Genomic DNA, 15,110 nt, shown 5'->3' on the forward strand with positions numbered 1-15,110 from the left:
AGTCTTTGACAATTTTTTGGGCCTTACTCTGACACCGCCTAGTATATCAAAAAATCTAATGTATTTATATAGCCCTTCTTACATCAGCTGATATCTCAAAGTGCTGTACAGAAACCCAGCCTAAAACCCCAAACAGCAAGCAATGCAGGTGTAGAAGCTGGATGGCAGGAAGCTTGGCTTCAGTGATGTACTGGGCTGTAGGCACTACCCTCTGTAGCGCCTTATTAAGGTTGGATGCCGAGCTGTTGCCATACCAGGCGCTGATGCAACTGGTCAGGATGCTCTCGATGGTGCAGATGTATAACTTTTTGACGATCTTGGGGCCCATGCCAAATCTTTTCAGTCTCCTGAGGGGGAAAAGGCATTGTCGTGCCCTCTTCACGACTTTCTTGGTGTGTTTGGACCATGATAGTTTGTTGGTGATGTGGACACCAAGGCCCTTGAAACTCTCGACCCGCTCCACTACAGTCCCTTCAATGTGAATGGGGGTGTGTTCGGCCCTCCTTTTCCTGTAGTCCACGATCGTCTCCTTTGTCTTACTTACTTTATTGTGTATTCCATACTTCCTATTCTTATTTCTTGTGTGCATTGTTGGGTTTTGAGTTTACAAGAAAGGCATTTCACTGTACTTGTGCATGTGCCATTAAAACTTGAAACTTGGTTAGAGGTTTCTTTAAGTTGTTTTTCTCCTTTATCGATTTGACTGTCTAATGGTGAAATAGCAGGGGTTTTGTAAACCCCGCCGTATCCCCCTTTCCTAATCCACATTTATTTTCCCTTTCTTCCTTTCAAAATGGGGATTTACGGTGTCTATCTGTCAGGGACAGCAAACAAGCCTCTAATGGTGGGAGTGAGGAGCAGTTTCAATGTTAATGAATTTTATGGAAGTCAGACAATTTCTCCTCCAATATACTCTCCTTTTTGATAACAATATCATTACAAAAACATGATTAAGTAAAGTGATTTGTACAGTCTTTTTTATTAATTGTTTTACTTGTTAGGTCCTTGAATTATTATCAAACATTTTGACTAGTTTTTGTGGTTCATAAAGTCGGTGTAATGAAAATGTTTGCAGTTTTTACCCAATGGAATATGTATGCCTGCACAATATTTCTTCCATCATCCGTTATTACAGCAGAAGTACATGCATATGAAAATAATGTGTGATGTATTCTAAACATTTGGGACAATAAGTAGCCAAATCTCAGCTTGCTGTTGATCTGTTGCCTTGGTTCCCTTCCCGCCGTCAGATCTTAAAACTGCCCTGGTGGAGCGAGACGATTTCTCATCTGGGACCAGCAGCCGGAGCACCAAGCTCATTCACGGAGGAGTCCGATATCTACAGAAAGCCATTGTGAAATTAGATTACGAACAGGTAAATGCTTCATTTTTTTTCTCTGCAGCTGACACTTATCCGGTGAATTCCTGGTCCGTCTGGTCATATTGCTTTATTTACCATCTGGAATCATTTTTCATTCAAAAAAGGTCTTGACACGCTCGCCTTGAGTGAGTGCCTATGATTTTCTAAGTTATTTCAAAGAATTCCTACAACTGGGAAAGAGAGGAAGGAGTAGCTAGCGCCCCTGTCATTATCAAGACGGGAATTAGGCTAATACAGGACATTTATATCAGAGTAATGGGAGGAATAAAGCATTTGGGCCTTCTTTGGTCTGTTTATTGTTAAGAAGAGTCACCCAGGTTCGAACTCAAATGTCACAGTTTTCTGTTACATTTCAGAGCACTTGAAGAATCTCATTATTTTAGGGCTGTGTTTTTTTTTTAAAGTCTTTTTTTCCCTATCTGTTTGAACATGCTGGGGTCTTGGAGGTGAGCTGGAGAAGGGGCCAATTAGTGTGATTGCAGGAAACATAACTGCAAAGTCAGAAGCAGTGCAGCAAAGTACAGACTACTCACCTACTCTACCAGCCAGCGAGGAAATAGAAAGCAAATTAAGGCAATTCATTCCATATTTGCTTTGGGCATCCATGATAACAATAACATTTACATGTTTCTTCTAGTAAATGACTAATCACCATTATATCATTTAAATCCGTCACTTAAGAAGACATGACCCATGTATACTGTATATCTGTTGTTCTAAAGAAATACAATGAGCCTGATGTTACTGTATTTCATAGCACGCCATTAGGATTAAGGGGTTAAATGGCTATTTATTCACACTTAATGGTTATATTAGCTACTCTGATAAAAGTCAGTGTAGTTCAGTATTTTTTCTCGCGTGACTCAGCACTACCGTATTAGGCATTGAGAGAAAAAATATATAACCAGTCTTCAGAAAGTGCTAAGTGGATACGATTGAGCTTGTACCATTTTTTTTTTTTATTGCAGTTATGTTTTTAATTGTATAATTTTGTTCATTGTTTCATTTTTAAATTGTATTACTGGAATTGTTTTATTTCTTAAATGTTTTAAATATATATTTTTATTCTGTGAACCACGTTGCGTTGCATTCCATGTCTGAAATGTGCTGTATAAATAAAGCTTGATTTGATTTGGATGTAATCCATTTTGATCTTCTTTTCTCCTCCAGTATATGATGGTGAAGGAAGCACTGCATGAGCGTTCCAACCTCCTGAATATCGCCCCTCATCTGACTGCACTTTTACCCATCATGCTCCCCATATACAAGTAAGAATAACCTCCAATCTCCGCCTCTCACATCGTTTCTCACTACATATACCACCGAAAATACCACATGAAGCTGTAAACCTTTCCCTTGGTAAAGACATAAAGTTTTGAAGATGGAGATAAGTTCACCTGAATGGCAATAAACTTTAAGACAATCACCCGGGGCTGAGAGGCCCATTGTGGGTATGGGTAAAATGGCTGATGGTCCACCTGTACATGCTCACAATCTCACCATCTCACCCCAGCTCTCTGAGCCTTGTGTGAACTTAGGGGCTTGATTTGATTGGTGATGCCTGGTATCATGAGCATTAATTGCACATGACATTTAAGATCCTTCTCTGGTATTTAAAGCAGTGAACAGGTGTGTCTCATTACTGAAGGGTGTGGGAAAACCGGATTGGCTTCCAGTGCTCTGCCATGCACTGCCTAAAGTCATGATGCCAACACAGACCCTATATCCGTCACACTCAGAAGTGCACATCTTATACCTACCTTCCCAATTCTATTATAGTCCATAAACCTCAGAATGTATTCTTCATTGTATATTTAGCGTGAACCAAAAATACACTTACAGAATGACACCTAATTGATTCATAGTAAATCATCGGAACTTGATGACATCATCAAGTGGCACTTTCTTATGACCTTTTCTAATGATCTTTTTGATTACAGAACGTAGAAATGCAGCGTTTTCACATATGTAGACACTGGTATGGTGCTGGAGATATTGAACATGAGGCGAAAAAGTGGTGGAACTCCCCTTTTAATTGTAACTTTTCCACTGTGTGTGAGGTGGTGGCAGCTTCCCTACTACTGGGCAGGGATCAAGATATACGACCTGGTGGCTGGAGCCCAGTGCTTGAAGAGCAGCTACATCCTCACCAAGACCAAGGCTCTGGAGCTCTTTCCTATGTTGAAGAGAGACAAACTGGTCGGAGCCATTGTCTACTATGATGGTAAGCCGCAAACCATTTCACCAAATATAGAACCACTGATCCAATCATTCCTGCAAAAAAAATACTCTGCACCTTTTAAAGTCATTTTTTTCACTTTTGTCAGTGAAATCTGTGTCACTAACATATATGATATAATTAAGCAATAAAGCACGAGGAGGTTTGGTATATTGCCAATATACCACGGCTAAGGGCTGTTCTTATGCACGACGCAACGAGGAGTGCCTGGATACAACCATTAACCATGGTACATTGGCCATATACCACAAACCCCCAAGGTGCCTTATTGCTATTAGAAACTGGTTACCAACGTAATTAGAACAGTAAAAAGTATGTTTTTGTCATACCCGTGGTATATACCACAGCTTTCAGCCAATCAGCATTCAGGGCTCAAACCACCCAGTTTATAATCGTGTATAGAATGTAAATTATTATTTTATCTCCTGAATCTTTTGTCTTTTATGTTCCTTCATAGAAATAACTCATTTTCGTACACAGCAGTGTAATTGCTGGCTATATGAGCGTAAACAAATTAGAAACAACATGGTTTTAAGCAGAAAATAGCCAGTAGGCAATCCCTTGTTGGTTCCATCCAGTCCCAGGACCCATCTTTCCTCCAGGCTATCCGTGCCGCGCGTTGGCATCAGAAAAACAAAGCATATGTTGATTGTTAGCCGGGGTGTACATAGCATGTCCTGTTTACTCAAGGTCTCCTACGTAGCCTCAAACTCCCAACTTGGTTTCTCCAGGCTATCTGTCAGACTTCATTTAACATTTGAGGATATGTGGATTGCCATGTACTGCAAAAAGGCAACATATTTCTAAGGGAATGTGGCTGCAATCTGAGCAGTGATCTATCTGTCAACCGTACTCATTTAGCAGAAGTAAGTGGGAGAGAGGGTGTTATGCTGGAGCTATATCATTTAGCTCTGTTTTATAATATCACTTTTCTGTTTGGTATTTTTCAATGTCAAAATATAATTTTATATATTTATTTTAAAAAAGCACTTCTCTAAATATCATACTATTTTGGTAAATGACTGAAAATTAAAAGGTGTGAAGACCTGGATGAAAATATTACGTTGTATTGTATGTGTTAGGCTAGTGTGACAGACATTTTTTTCCCTTCTGTTATTCAATCGGTAACAATTATGGCAATGCCATTTTAAAAGTTGACCTTCCTTATATGGGATTGGGCTTTGACTGCTTCAGTTTATCTCCTCAGGATTCCTCAAGCCATCATGCTCACATAGCTTCAACATGTAGACATGCCTTAGCCTTAGATCATACAATTTAGTCCAAAATGATCAAATTGATTGTGGAACAACACACACGAGGAGCTATAGATCAAAATATTCCAACTGAAATGGATCCATTTCAAAGTTGATGGCAGTGAATACTATATATATATATATATAGTATTTAAGTTAAGAACAAATTCTTATTTACAATGACGGCCTACCGGGGAACAGTGGGTTAACTGCCCTGTTCAGGGGCAGAACGACCATTTTCTTTTTACCTTGTCAGCTCGGGGATTCGATCCAGCAACCTTTTGGTTACTGGCCCAACGCTCTAACCACTAGGCTACTATGTCCTATGCAATATTACAGTATAGCTGTAATAAGGTGATATATGACAATTATTACACTTCATCATTTTCATATGCATTTTCTAGGAAATACAGACTCTTTGTGTGTATTTATCTCTCCTCCCTTCGTTGCCCTCCTCTCCTTTAGCCAGAGGAGTCATTCGCAGAAGCGTCTGGGATAATAACTGCGTCCCCCGCTGTACCTGCAACAATTTAATTGGACAAGTCAGCCCAGCCAAGCATCTCTCTCTCTCATGACTGGGAGATATGATGTCATTATTGTCCCTGTCATTTTGCAGCATTTTGTCCAGCCGTGGAGTTCCTCTCACTCCAATGAGTTTTGTACCTCCAGGAGGCGCGGATTATAGTGGAGGAGGAGGTACGGGGCTGTAGGGGAGGGGGACGGGGCTCCCACTCAACTGTCTCTCCTCTAGGGAGACATGACACTCATCTCCCTCCCTATGCTCATTATTGATGGCTTGTACTTTAATGTTCAGATTATTTGTATTATGTATTATCATTATTAGCGTTATCAGATTATAATCCCATTATTATAAATATGGCATAGTAATAATCCTTTACGTTATCTGTCTAATCCTGGAATTAAATCACATTGAACATTGTGGTAAGTGTAGCTGTAATCGGATTATTTTAACATTGTGATGGATGTAGCTGTAATCTGGGTGATGCAAATGTGTGACTGGCAGCGGAGCCAGGCTCATAGCAGAGAGCTGTGGATCATGAGGTTAGAGGTCAGCAGGGGGCTCAACAATCATCCAGGATCAGACACTGACTGTACACTGACTGTACACCCACAGCACAGCACATGTTAGCCAACCATACACTCTAATGGTCATATTCAGCCTACAGAGATGAGGAAGTGGATTCTATGGTCCTCCTAATACATCATGGCAGGGTGCATACTCTTGTATGTAATTCATTCTAAAATGTGGCCTTTAAATGTGTTGTTTTCTCATGTTTTACTTTTTGTTTCCAATTAATGAATTTATTTTTCTTAGTGGTGGAATGGCTCGGAGCATGCGGTAGCATTAACCAGCAGAGCCTACCAGTTACCTAGCCTCTGGTCGTTCAAACCGCAAATAAATCAGGGCACAAAAGAACCTGCTCATTCCTGCAAAGTAGCAACCTTCTCTCCTCCTCGAGGCCAACAATGAGGACTTGAACCCCGACCTGGTAAGAACAAACAGAGAGAAAGCCGTCCAAGACACCAACATTAAAAGTGATTGATCATCTCTATTCTCTTCTCTACTTTAAACCAAAAGATTTCCCAGCGATAAATCTTCAAAGATGTACATAAGAAACCCTTCCTAATGAAACCGGGCTTTGTTCATTTGTCACCTTTTAGACCCTTTCATTTAAATTACAAAACTTTTGACCTCCTGACTCTTGAATATAGATCTTGGGTATATTCTCAAGCCAGAGAGGGATTCATCCATACATCTTCATACCAGATTCCTCTCTTCATTAAAAGGATTCTGMGGAGGGATCTTCTGCTTTACAAATAGATCCGTCCCTGTCAGAATCCTGCTCCTGATGCTGATGTATTGGACAGCATGGCTACCAGGGACATTGCGAATGATTATTTTTCAATTATCACTACCATTATCACCCCCCCCCCCCCCCCCCCCCCCCCCCCCCCGTTTGTCACCCATTTTGAAAGGGAGCAGTATTAGTGATTGATTTTAAGTTGAGTCTATCCTCACTTGACCTAGTCTCCTGCGTTTCCTAACTGAGCTGCCTATTAAATCGGGAACAACGTGTATGAAGCTCACACATTATAGGGATTATGTTTCCTGTAACAAAATGAGTGTCATGCTTGCAGGCAGTGACGGCACACTTGCGGTCTCATGCAGTGTGTGTGTATAAAAAATAGGCATGGGCTATCAAAGAACAGGTTAGTAAACTCCTAGCTCTCAACTTGGTGGGTTTAACACTTTGAGCCCAGCTCGCTGAGCCCAGCCCGCTGCTCTTCTTGTGGAGCCCCCTAGCCCAGTGCAGGGGAACGGGGGTTGGGGAAGTCAGGGCCCGCGTACCCCACTGCACACACAGGCCAAAGGCCCACTGTGGCTTTAAGTGTCCTCCTTGTGTGGCCAGAGCAGCCATCCCACTGATRCAAAGTGACAGGGACAGATGTGACATATCGGTTCCGACACACTTCCATACCACCAGTCACAGGCTGGGGGTGACTCACATCCTCTCCCCTGGTCCTGTCCCCCCGCTGCAGGTCAACACAACGACGCTCGAATGAACCTCGCCATCGCCCTCACTGCTGCCAGGTATGGGGCTGCCATAGCCAATTACACTGAAGTGGTGCACCTACTGAAGAGGGTAGATCCTCAGATGGGCAAAGAGAGGGTCTGTGGAGCGCACTGCAGGGACGTGATCACAGGTGAAACTACAGCTACAAAGCCGCTGCTTCCGCCCTTCCTCCCTGCCCCCTAGCACTCACCACAGGGCGTTAGCTCTCAGAGCCTGCCTGTTAGGTAGCCCTGTTAATCAGTGGTATTTTGCACATAGTCATCGCAGATCTAATGTGGGGCTTTAATATTTTATAAGCATTTTATGGTGTAGAGAGCTCCTTCCGATCTGCTAGCAATATAATATGGAATTAGCGTACTCCAAATGGCCTAACTTACCTTTTAAATGTCACGCATAGGAGTGGCTTTGGAGGAATAAAACATAACCAAGATTTGAGGATCTCAACACATGACTGCCCCCTGATGTTTTGAAAGATATAAGTGTGCTTTCTTTCTTTCTGAAGAAGAAACGGCTCACTTTCTTTGGTGAGAGAGAGGCCTCACAAGGAAAGCGCTTGTAAGAGTACTTTGAATCACTATTCGGCGCTAATTCAGTTGACTGGATTCCTATTTCTCTCTACAATATGAATGTGTCAGGTGTTACAATTATATGCTTGAAAATTCGTACAAAATGTAATTTCTACGTCGTTCAGTTTTGCTTTTCTCTGCTTTGACATGGTGTCACAAGTCAAATTAGGAGGGTAGTCCGTTCTTTAAGTCGTTGTCAAAACAGATCATTTAGTAGCATCATGCTACGTTTGATATGGGCCCCATTGTAAAGGCTCGTCAACATCAAGCAGCACATTAACAAACATTATCTGCATCCCAAATGGTACCCTAATCCCTACATAGTGCACTACTTCTGATCAGCGCTCCATAGGCCTTGGTCAAAAGTAGTGCAGTAAATAGGGAATGGCATGCCATTTGGGAAGCATACATTTCCCTGTGCGCATTAAAAGCACTCCCTCGCACACTGCCTCTTGGGCTGCACTTTGACACAAAGAGGCGAGAGGGAAATTAGGTATGTCTGGTTCCTATTAATTACAGTCTTCTGAAGTCTCCCATGGACACACGCGAGCCACTCTATTACGGAAGGGGTGTTGGCTGATAAATTAATAATCCCGGTTGTCACTGGGTACAGATGAATGGCCCCTGGTGATTGATGCTGTTTTCTTTCATAGGGCAGGAATTTGATGTCAGAGCCAAATGTGTTATCAATGCCACAGGACCTTTTACCGATGCACTGCGGAAAATGGATGATCAGAAGAACCCCAACATCTGTCAGCCCAGTGCTGGGGTGCACATCGTCATCCCGGGCAATTACAGGTAACAAACGACGCCCCCTTCCGTCTCTGTCACATCCCCCCCCTGCGTCACTGTATCATTAGCGCCTGCCTGATCAATTCATTAGCACCTTCGGCTGAGCCACGGAGACAGGGACAGCCAGGACAAAACATAGGTACTCTTTAAGATTAAAGAAGCTCTTGCATGGATGGTTCAGAACAGGTACTTACTGCTGAGGGGCTCTGTTCAGGAGCATCAGGTCCTTTTGTGTATCTTCACACTTCCTGTTAGGTCGACGAGCCCATTTTCGAAGAGTGAAATCAAGCAAACAGATGGCATTGTATGCCGTTTATCTCCAGATTAATTCCGATTTTTGAAGAGAGCTTTTGGCCTACTCAACCAGACTTTCCTGTGATGCTGTTGCAAATTGACTTCCTGATTGGATTCCTCCCTACTCAGCTGGTTTTCTTGATGATGCATGTTATTTGTGTTCACTGGGGAACAAAGCTAACCCCCCCTTCCTGCCACCTCTACCCCTCCACTGTTTCCTGTATTAAATTGAGTCAGTACCATGTGCATGTGTTTTAAACAGGACAATATGAGTGCTATGCTGTCGCTGGAACTATACGGGAACAGTGGCGTAGCTGGAATTGAAACCAGCAGAATTAATCTCCTGGAAAGACCGTTGACAGGAGCCTGATTATGGGGTGTCCCCCAGTTGGCCCTCTCACGCCCCCCAGCAGACCAAAGGTTAATGCAGTCTTCTTGTTTGCTTCCTCCCCTCTACCTCCACCACTCCCCCCTCCACCACACCCCTGCCCCCTACCTTCAGTCCAGACAACATGGGTCTCCTGGACCCAGCCACCAGCGATGGACGCGTCATCTTCTTCCTGCCCTGGGAAGATGACCATTATCGGGCCGGACACCGGACACGCCCACGGAGATTCACACCGCACCCCATCCCATGGAGGAGAACTAACTTCATCCTCACGGAGGGTCGCAACTACACTGCAGCCCCGAATGTGAAGGTGACTCTGACCTGCAATGACCTGCTTATGGTTTCTCAGAGGGATACACAGTGCAGGAGTAGAAGATCTCTAGTGTAATCATGATTGACATTTCTTTACAAACTTTTGGATAATGCAATATGCGTTATCTATACAATAACTCAATTAGCCAGTTAGATCTTATATAATAATGGAATATCCAGTAATTTCAGAAGTCTGGATCGTTTTATAAAAATGATCTATCAGGAAATGGTTTGTATTCTTATACAGCATCGTTTTTCAAGTCAATTTCCATAGGGTGATGGAAAGGAAGGCCATGATGGTAAAGGTATAAAGGTAGGCAATTCAAACATACTGTATTTCCTTCAAGCATGAATCACTAGTGTGTATACTTTTACACTTACGGCACTATAATGACGTACAATCATACCTAATTCATAACAGACATTTATGATAATAAATACACGTCCGACATCTCACAGTATTTTTTTTCCCTCTCTAGATTTACAATAGCTGATGGAGCAAGCAGCTGACTGATATAATGGGCTATGTGATGGCAGTGTAGCACAGTGTAGGACTTCCCCAGATATTAATTCATCAGGCGGCCACAGAGTGCAGACAGATACAAATTCCTGCTTTAATTATGTATGGGACTGCAGTCGGAAACAGGAGACATCACCAACAACACTCTGAGGATTTCTTCATAGGAACTTTGTGAAGCCCTATTTAATTTCTCCATAGTTATTTTGTTTCCTTCAACTATAATGCATTGCTGCCTGTTGTTTCCTAAACACTTAGGACAAAATAGATTATCTGTTTTTCTACTCACTGTATCTCACATGGGAGGTTTGTTATGAATAAGTGAAAAATAACCAATACCACATTAAATTATTTGTTTTCGATTTGCGATTTTTATGAGACATTCCTGGAGCCCTTATATGTATTTTGTATATGTTTTTCCGATTTAGGGCCTCTGATGGCCTTGCCGATTGAACTGGGTTATCAAAACCCAGGAGACTTTATTAAATGAAGGACCGTTGGGTATCTAAACAGAATGCAGTGCTATTGATTTTGGAGAAGTGGTCTAATTGTTTTAGTGCACAAAGGGTTGTCGAGATTATTTGATTGATTAGTTGTTCTAGTCTACATCCACATCCTCTCTGGCCAGCCAATCTAATGGCACAGTAATGCCAAAGCACTGCATTCTCCATCATTATTTTCCATCTATCTATATCCAGCATAAGATTTACCCCAAAAGTTTTGGCACATTTCCTACTCATTAGCTGCCCAGCTTTCCTTCTACCAAGACCTCAGACAGTAGAGAGGTGGCACCTGTACAGTACAGTAGCTCTGTCTGTATGGAGCGTATGGAGGAGGACTATGGGTTATGGTGGCTCTGCGGCTCAGTCTCAGACCAGCGTCCGGGCGGCTCCATGCTGCAGCCAGCATGCTCTGTGCTCTGGACGGCCCGCCAGGCTGACATGTGGCGTATGTCTGGGCGAGACCCTGTCTCCCCAAGTCCTGTGGTCATAGTCGGAGCAGAAGACCTACGGCTGAGAACACAAAAAAAACACACAAGTGTGAAGTGATGAGCCGGAGGCCATGAGGGAACGGACTTTTCTCCTCCGTTCATCTCTCCGTCCTTGCCTGTGGACGTGCTGGGGCTCCAGACGTGGCAGTCTCCAGTAATTCTGAACGGCAGATGGAAAGGAGAAGAGGAGGATTTTCCGGGGGGGATTTGTCACATTTATGCGGCGGTGAACACCTCAGAGGAGACATAGGCCGGGAGTAGACAGGAAGTGTCTCCTCAGTCCTTCCTCCATCTTCCCGTAAGGAAGTGGTCTCCATGGCTTCTCACAGTCACACCAACCTCTGAGTGACACCAGCAGACAGTTCCAGATTCCCTACTGGAACCAGACCTGGGTTCAATTACTATTTGAATATATTTCAAATACTTCAGCTGGACTTGATTGAGCTTGCCTGGCACAATGGAACCAATAGAATAGTCATAAAATACTGCAAATACCGCCCATTGGCACTCCAAGCAGCTAAATTCAATTGCTATAGTGTTTAAAAGATTTACACTAGTTTGAACCAGGTCTGACTGTAACAGGACCGTACAGTAGCACACCCCTGGCCTGCTGTTGCTGCAGCTGAAGAACTGGGCCTGCTTTTGTTTCTACTGCAGTACGGACTGGACTCCGTTATGTCCCAAATGGCACCCTATCCTATATAGTGCTCTACTTTGGACTTGGGCCATTGGGGAATAGGGTTTTCCATTTGGAACGCACCTCTCTCTGCATGGCGGAATGTTTCCACACGGCCTCCATTCCCTGCTAATGAGTCATCCCAACAAAGGACCGTCAGTTCAACTCATATTGTCTCTTAAATCCAAAATGGCACTCTTTTCATATTGTATCCTTCACATCCAGACAACACATTTTCTGCGCGTGGAAGAATATGTCTTTGTTCACTGCCATATTTTTTGAGGACGGGTAAATGTATATGTTTTCAGTGTGAGTTGAATGGTTTTTAGGTATGAATCAATCTCAGCAAGGCTTCTGAGGCTGTCCTAATATGGACCCATACTGGATAGCAAAGTATACCACAAAGTTGAAGTCAATCAGACTGAGCGGTGAACTCTTGAATGCAGCCAGAGTTGAGACGAGCGGGCGTTTCCCTATTCCCCTATATTGTGCATAGTTTGACCAGAGCCCTATGGAACCTGGTCGAAGAGTAGTGCACTAAATAGGGAACAGGATCCATTTGGGTTTGCAACCAGAGATGTTGTTTATCATGCATAGCTTTCACTTTGCACAGCCGTACAAATTAGCTTTGTCTCTATCTGCTCCCCTTTTACTGCCCAGTGAGGCCTTCAGCCCCAGAGCTACTCAGCTGTCATAAATGTTTAAAAAATGCCTTTGATAACGAGTTTGCATTGTTTTATTCAGAAATATCAACCAGCCCATTATAGTGGCAGCTATTTTTTCAATCGATACACAACAGCATTTAATATTAATTCTTTATATGTCACCGCGTATGAAGAGAGAGCGGCTGTTTTTGGTGTATGAGTTGGAACTCGTTTATTTTCTAGCAGTAGAGGAGGGAGGTGTTATTTAGGCTTGCAAGGATTCCACTAGCTGTCCATCACTCTCATAGCTGTGTGTCTCCTGCTTTGTGTAGCCTACGGTGTGTGGTGTGTGTGGTCTCATCTGTTGGACTCTTTGTCCTGTGCAGTGAGGAGAGGAGATGTTTTGGCAGCCTGGAGTGGTATTCGTCCGCTGGTCACAACCCCCAACTCCAAGGACACTCAGTCAATCTGCAGGAATCATATTGTCCCATCAGTGACAGCGGGCTGGTCACCATCGCTGGTTAGTCTGTACAGTCAAATGTTTCACTGCATTTTATCAATGCTAATCATGCTCGTACATGTAACTTACTTGTGAGATAACTATAGGCCTATACTTGAAATTGCAGCACTAACAACTATACAGGTAGTGTGGTATAACACATATAGCACAAGTCTATTCAAGCAGATAGTGTGGTAATCAACACATAATTAGCAGCACGTCATATTACAGGTAGTGTGGAATAAACATATTAGCACAAGTCTATTACAGGTAGTGTGTTAATAACACGATATTCAGCAAAGTCTATTACAGGTATGTGGGTAATAAAACCGATATTTAAAGCACAAGTCTCTTACAGATAGTGTGGTACTAACACCATAATGAACACAAGTATATTACAGGTAGTGTGGTAATACCACATATTAGCACAAGTCCTATTACAGGTAGTGGTGGTAATACCCATATTAGCACAAGTCTATACTTACAGATTAGTGTGGTAATAAACCATATTAGCGAAAGTCTATTACAGTAGTGTGGTAGTAACACATATTTAGCACCGTCTTACAGATAGTGTGGAATCAACACCATATAGCAAAGTCTATTACAGATACTGCTGGTAAATAACAGCCATATTAGCAAAGTCCTATTACAGATAGTGCTGGTATTAACACCATATTAGCACAAGTCTATTACAGTGTGTTGGTAATAACACATATTAGCACAAGTCTTTGCAGAATAGGTGGTAATAACACATATGAACACACGTCTAATTACAGGTAGTGTGGTAATAACACGATATTAGCAAAGCTATTACAGGTAGTGTGGTAATAACACCATATGAACACAAGTCTTATTACAGGTAGTGTGGTAATAACAATATTAGCACAAGCTACTTACAGTAGTGTGGTATAACACCATAATTAGCACAAGTCTTTACGAGATAGTGTGGTAATAAACATTTAGCACAAGTCTTTACAGGTAGATGTGGTAATCACCATATTAGCAGCAAGTCTATTAAAAGTAGTGTGGTAATACACATATTAGCCGACAAATCTATTACAGGTTAGTGTGTTAAGTAACACATTAGAAAGTATATTACAGGTAGTGTGGAATAAACCGATATTAGCACAAGTCTCATTGACAGGTAGTGTGGGTATACACTCATATTAAGCACAAGTCTAGTTACAAGATAGTGTGGTAATAAACATATTAAACAGTCGCTATTACAGGTAGTGTGTATAACCATATTAGCAAATACTATTCAGGTAGTGTGTTAATAACACCATATTAAGCACAAGTCCATTAACAGGTAGTGTCGGTAATAACACATAGTTAGCACAAGTCTATTACAGTAGTGTGGTAATAACACATATTAAGCAAAGTCTATTACAGATGTGTGTTAATAACACATATTAGCAAAAGTCTAGTACAAGGTAGTGTGGGTAATAGACACAATTAGCAAAGTCTATTTACAGATAGTGTGGCTAATAACAACCCAACATGAAACACACGTCTATTAACAGGTAGTTGGTGAATCAACACATATTAGCACAAGGTCCATTACAGGGGTAAGTCGTGGTAATAACACATATTAGACTAAGTCTATTACAGATAGTGTGTTAATACACCATAATTAGCACAAGTCTATTAAGGTAGTGTGGTAAATAACTACATAATATTAGCACAGTCATTAAGATAGTGTGGTGTAAACACCATTATGAGACAAGTTAATAATTATAGGTGTGTGGTTATAACACCATATTAGCCACAAGTCTATTACAGTTAGTCGTCGGTAATAACACCAAATGTACACGAAGTCTATTACAGATAGTGTGGTTAATAACTACTTTAGACAAGTCTATTAAAGGATAGTGTGGTAATAACACAGATTAGCACAGAAGTCCTAATTCAGATAGTGTGGAAGGTCTATTAGATAGTGTGGTATAACCATATCGAAACAC

General features: G+C 42.1%; 1 protein-coding gene across 1 annotated transcript in view; it reads left to right on the plus strand.

The window, feature by feature from the left end:
- The window catches only part of LOC111959323 (glycerol-3-phosphate dehydrogenase 2 (mitochondrial)), a 45,258-nt gene that overhangs the window by 7,388 nt on the left and 22,760 nt on the right, over nucleotides 1-15,110 (plus strand). The window contains 9 exon segments of the mRNA XM_023980824.2: nucleotides 1,251-1,375; nucleotides 2,552-2,649; nucleotides 3,442-3,605; nucleotides 7,436-7,600; nucleotides 8,690-8,834; nucleotides 9,625-9,805; nucleotides 12,315-12,327; nucleotides 13,037-13,135; nucleotides 13,138-13,170. Coding sequence (XP_023836592.1) covers nucleotides 1,251-1,375; nucleotides 2,552-2,649; nucleotides 3,442-3,605; nucleotides 7,436-7,600; nucleotides 8,690-8,834; nucleotides 9,625-9,805; nucleotides 12,315-12,327; nucleotides 13,037-13,135; nucleotides 13,138-13,170 — 1,023 coding nt within the window.

Source organism: Salvelinus sp. IW2-2015, linkage group LG36 (genome assembly GCF_002910315.2).
Source record: "Salvelinus sp. IW2-2015 linkage group LG36, ASM291031v2, whole genome shotgun sequence".
Lineage (NCBI taxonomy): Eukaryota > Metazoa > Chordata > Actinopteri > Salmoniformes > Salmonidae > Salvelinus > Salvelinus sp. IW2-2015.